The sequence below is a fragment of the Penaeus chinensis genome, chromosome 29 (genome assembly GCF_019202785.1).
Source record: "Penaeus chinensis breed Huanghai No. 1 chromosome 29, ASM1920278v2, whole genome shotgun sequence".
NCBI lineage: Eukaryota > Metazoa > Arthropoda > Malacostraca > Decapoda > Penaeidae > Penaeus > Penaeus chinensis.
This window is the reverse complement of record NC_061847.1, coordinates 7,998,110-8,003,109: the sequence shown is the minus strand read 5'-3', so window position 1 is coordinate 8,003,109 and position 5,000 is coordinate 7,998,110. Positions and strand designations below refer to the sequence as shown.

Sequence of the window (5,000 nt, the reverse complement as noted above, 5' to 3'; positions counted from 1 at the left end):
CCAGCGGTGCCAGCATTGTCCGAGCTGAGTTGGTAGGAGTTGGCACTCTTCCCAGCACTGGCGGAGGAGGAGGCGGAGCCTCAGGAGGCTATGGTTCCAGCGGAGGTGGCTCTCGAGGCGGCCATGGCAGATCCAGTGGTGCCAGTGTTGTTCGGGCACAGCTGGTTGGTGTTGGTAGCCTTACCTCAGGCGGGGGCAGCGGGCACGGTTCCAATGCCATTTCCACGGGTGGGGGATACGGAGGTGGAAATGGCTGGTAAATCGATCTGTCATCAAAAAACTTTTTGCATGTAAATAAACTAAAACAATCGAATTAAGATTTCGAATTTTAGTTCCAGGATCCTTTAAAGTTGGAAATTTTAGAAAGGTTTAAATAAAAAAGAAAAACCAACAAAGCAACAAGAAGACAAACATAGGCACGTGTACACTACACACCCACCCGCGCACGAACAGCATAAAACTGAAGGAGTGAAAAATCATATAAAAAAAAAAAAAAAAAAAAAAAATTAATGTAGATATATTCATAAACCCAAATATCGACTAGCAGATGAGTATATGTATAGTAGATTGATACATATTGTGGATATACAGATAGATTCATGGACACGTATATATAGACACATATATATACCCATAGGTATATTTATAGTCAGTTACGTGTAGACAGATATTAGATAGGTTAAGACGGATATACACACACACATATATATATATATATATATATATATATATATATATATATATACATACATATATTTACATATATATATATATATATATATATATATATATATATATATATATATGTGTGTGTGTGTGTGTGTGTGTGTGTGTGTGTGTGTGTGTGTGTGTGTATGTGTGTGTGTGTGTGTGTATGTGTGTGTGTGAATGTGTGTGTTTGTGTGTGAAGGGATTTATAGACACATAGGAAGATTTATTGATTCTCATTGACATACATAGGCTAGTTTATTAATATATAAGAATAATGGTAAATAAGATAAAATAATTTGCTACTCTGATCATGCAGTCATCCAAAACTTTGACATAAAGACTAAGATATAAAATATAAAATATATAAAACTAGAGATAAAGACTAAGTAAAAAAGAAAAAAAAAAAAAAGAAAAAAAAAAAAAACAGCACTTCAACCCGGTATCTTAATTTGATATCTATATATATATTTTTTTCAAGATTCACTGCCTCACAGAAGCCCTTGCATGATGGTGAATAACAGTGATGGTGAATTGGAAAGATGGTGGATAGGAATGATGGTGAATGGTAATGATGGTGAACAGGAGTGATGGTGAATAAGATATATGATGAATAAAAATGATGGTGAATACGAATTTTGATAAAAAAGAATGATAAGGATTAGGAATGATTTTGAATAAGAATAATTATCAATAAAAAGGATGATAAATAAAGATAATGCCGAATCACATTGTGGTGAATGATAATGATGAATTAGAATGAAAGTGAATAAGACTAATAGTAATTAAGAATTATGGTTATGAATGGTACTGAATAAAAATCATGGAAAGAGTCATGGTAAAATGACTGTGAATGAGGCTAATGATGAACAAGGAAGATAATGAATAACTATGACGAATATGGTAAATAAATTTAGTTCAGAAAGATATTGAAGCATAGGAAAGACTGATGATGCTTAAGAAGGATGATAAATAGATAGGGAGATGAATGAGAATGAAAGTGAATGAAACTAATAGTGAAAGAGAAGTAGTGAATGATTTTGATTTTGAGAATGAAAGGACAATGAAGAGAGTGAGAAAATCAATCACCAAACATCTCTTATCATACCGTTACGAGAGAGAAACAACGGTTAAGCACATAATAATATCTGACAAAATAATGAAGTTGTAACACTATAGCCAGTGAGCAAATATAATCTTTGTTATTGTGTTAATTGTGAAAATCTTTATCTTGCTGATATATTCACTACAGTCTGTAAGTGTGGAATGCATAGTTAACTGGCGTCTATTTCAGCTACATTTTGTATCGGTTTATATCAAAATACGGTAGATAAGAAGTATCGTAGTAGTAATGCCAATAGTAGTGATAGCAGTCATAGTAGAAGCAGTAGTAGCGATAGCAGTCGTAGCAGTAGTAGTATCGTCGTAGTAGTAGAACTAGTGAACTAATGGCAGCAGAAGCACTAATCATGGTATAGTATTAGTGGTAATTATAGTACTCTTAGCAGAAGCGGTGGTCGTGGTAGTCGTTGTAGTAGTAGTGGTAGCACGTAGTATTGATTGTTTACTAATAATAACAAAAGTAATAGCGCTACCAATGATTAAATTGAGACAGTGATAATAATTATTTTTTTTCTTATTGAAGTAATACTAGTTATGATGTTGATGTTGATTTCATTAAAACGTAATGATTCGGTAATCTTATCATCACATTAATACTTTCTAAATGTATGTATTCATTACCCTCATACTTCCAGTGTTTGATATCATTGAAATTAATTTGTATCGTCATTCACCTTTCCCTTATTTTATTTTTGCTACAATTCTCCATTAATTATGCTCGCTTTTTAGATGTTGAATATTGCTGTCAATAGGGATTTGGCGGTGCTTGGTCTCGAGCTGGTGTGAAACAGCGACATCATGATGACACAGCACTTTCGTCACCCTGGAGGAGCTCCACAGTTCCTTCAGACATTGGGTGTTTGTATATACATGTAAGATTGTAATATGTACCCAGCAAAAGTTATAAGTACATCGATAAATGGTACAGTTTTAATGTAACAGGCACAGTATGCTGTCACGAGAAAGTTGTTCTACAATAGTCGCGAAGGTATGTAGGAGAGATATGATTAAAGTGGTCGTTTCAAGCTGTTCAAAAACTGTGTTGTTTTATACAGTACCTTGAGGGTAGAACAACGAAGGGAAGTTAAGGAAAACACATTTACTGCTTCATCAGAGCATGCTCTGATGAAGCAGTAAATGCGAAAAGGCCTTCGGCATATTCGTGTGTTTTCCTGTACTTCCCTTCGTTGTTCTATTTGCAATCTTACAGTACCTTGAGCTCACCAGTGTTATCATATAGATACTGGTTTATCAGATTTCTGGTGATAAAGAAGTAAAAAAAACCTCTGGGCTAGTACTGTGGTAACGTGTCGGCCTATCATCCGAGTGGTCGGCGGTTCGCCCCCCGCCCAGGCGCGAGAAGTTGCAATTGTCGCCTGGAGGTTACTGCAGTGGCTGGGCCTCACGGCGGGTATGGACTAAGCCGAGGCAGCACCAGCTGACACACGTTAGCGAGTCGACATTAGTCGACACAGGCCGAGCTCCCTCATGGGCATAGCCGGACGAGGCTCAGCTTTGCATATCGGACTTATCCCTAAGACTTATCCATCTAGCTTAAATCCAAGGTTCACGAATCGCAATTAAAGTTGTAATTAAGGACAGACCTAAATAAACCAGTTTCAGTTTTCGTTTTATTGAATTTACAAAGATTATTTGACTTACAGAAGTACCCATAAAATGACTAGACATTTGTTTTACCAACCATATTCCCTAATGGTAGCAACAGCACTGGAGCCATGCCCATTGCCTAGGGAAGTTTGGTAACTCCAAACAAAAAGGGGCGGACAATACTAGTGCTCCTGGAGCTTATTGTTATCATGAGCTTCATCATGCAAACTTCTCTGCCACCTCCGACAGACACCAACCAGCTGAGCTCAGACAATGCTTGAACTGCTGAACATACCATGCCCTCTGTAGAATCCATCAATGTGGGAGCTATGATGTCCATACTGCTGCAACCAGCACTAGGAAGAGGTCCAATACCTGCCAGTTATACCTATACAATGCTGAGACTATTGGACCTTCTAAATCTGCTTTGAGGTCCACCTCCATGGCAGCTTGAACTTCCATTGCTATTGTCACCAGCACTTGGGAGGGTGCTAATGCCTACCAGCTGGGGTTTTATAAAACTGGGACTTCGGGACTTTCCAATGCTGCTTCGAGATCCTTGGTGATGGGAGCTAAACCTTCACTACTGCTACTATTGCTTTGGAGGACGCCAATGCTTACCAGTTCAGCCTTTACAGTGCTGGTATCGGATGCACCCCCATGGGAGCTAGGATTTTCCCCATTGCCCTTACCAATGCTTGGAAGAGTGGCAACACTTACTAGCTGATCCTTCACAATGCTAGCTTGAGAATCACCCCCGTGGGAGCTGGAATTTCCCCCATTGCTGCCACCAGAGCTTGGGAGGGTGCCAGCACCTATCAGCTGTGCTTTCACAATACTGGGACCAGTATACCGTCCAATGCTGCTTCCAGATCCATCATCAGGGGAGCTAGAATTTCCCCCATTGCTGCCACCAGAGCTTGGGAGGATCCCAGTACCTACTAGCTGTGCTTTCACAATGCTGGGACCAGTGGACCTTCCCATGTTGCCCTCAGATTCAACTTCAATGGAGCTAGAATTTCCCCCATCACTACTTGGAAGGGTGCCAACACCTACCAGCTGGGCTTTCACAATGCCTCTTTCAGATCCACCTTCAAAGGTACTAGAACTTCCACCACCACTGCCAACAGTACTTGGGAGGGTTCCAAAACCTACAAGCTGAGCCTTCACAATGCTGGGACCACTGTGTCTTTCAATGCTGGTTTCAGATTCACCTCCATGGTTGCTAGAATTTCCACCGCCACTCCCATCAGAGTTTGGGAGGGTGCCAACGCCTACCAGCTGGGCTTTCATAATACTAGAACTACTGGATCTTACATTGCTACTACGTGGTCCTCCTCTATGGGAGCTATAAAGGCCTCCTCCACTGCGACCATTGCTTGGGAGGGTACCAACACTTACTAGTTGGGCTTTCAAAATGGTGGGACCAGTGGATCTGCTAATGCTGCTTTGAGGTTCATGGCCAAGGGAGCTAGGCCTTATCCCACTGCTGCCACCAGTCCTTGGGAGGGTGCCAAAGCCTACCAGCTGTGCTTTCACAATGCTGGAACTACTTCCAGTGC

The 5,000-nt window shown here is 40.2% G+C and overlaps 2 protein-coding genes across 2 annotated transcripts in view; one reads left to right on the top strand and one right to left on the bottom strand.

Moving 5' to 3' along the window:
• Window positions 1–317, top strand: part of LOC125040906 (glycine-rich cell wall structural protein-like) — an 805-nt gene extending 488 nt beyond the window's left edge. Inside the window, exon 2 of the mRNA XM_047635699.1 lies at window positions 1–317. This exon is cut by the window's left edge and continues 277 nt beyond it. Coding sequence (XP_047491655.1) covers window positions 1–260 — 260 coding nt within the window. The 3' untranslated portion in view covers window positions 261–317.
• Window positions 318–3,086: 2,769 nt separating this feature from the next.
• The window catches only part of LOC125040719 (uncharacterized transmembrane protein DDB_G0289901-like), a 5,613-nt gene continuing 3,699 nt past the window's right edge, over window positions 3,087–5,000 (bottom strand). Inside the window, exon 2 of the mRNA XM_047635412.1 lies at window positions 3,087–5,000. This exon is cut by the window's right edge and continues 715 nt beyond it. Coding sequence (XP_047491368.1) covers window positions 3,952–5,000 — 1,049 coding nt within the window. The 3' untranslated portion in view covers window positions 3,087–3,951.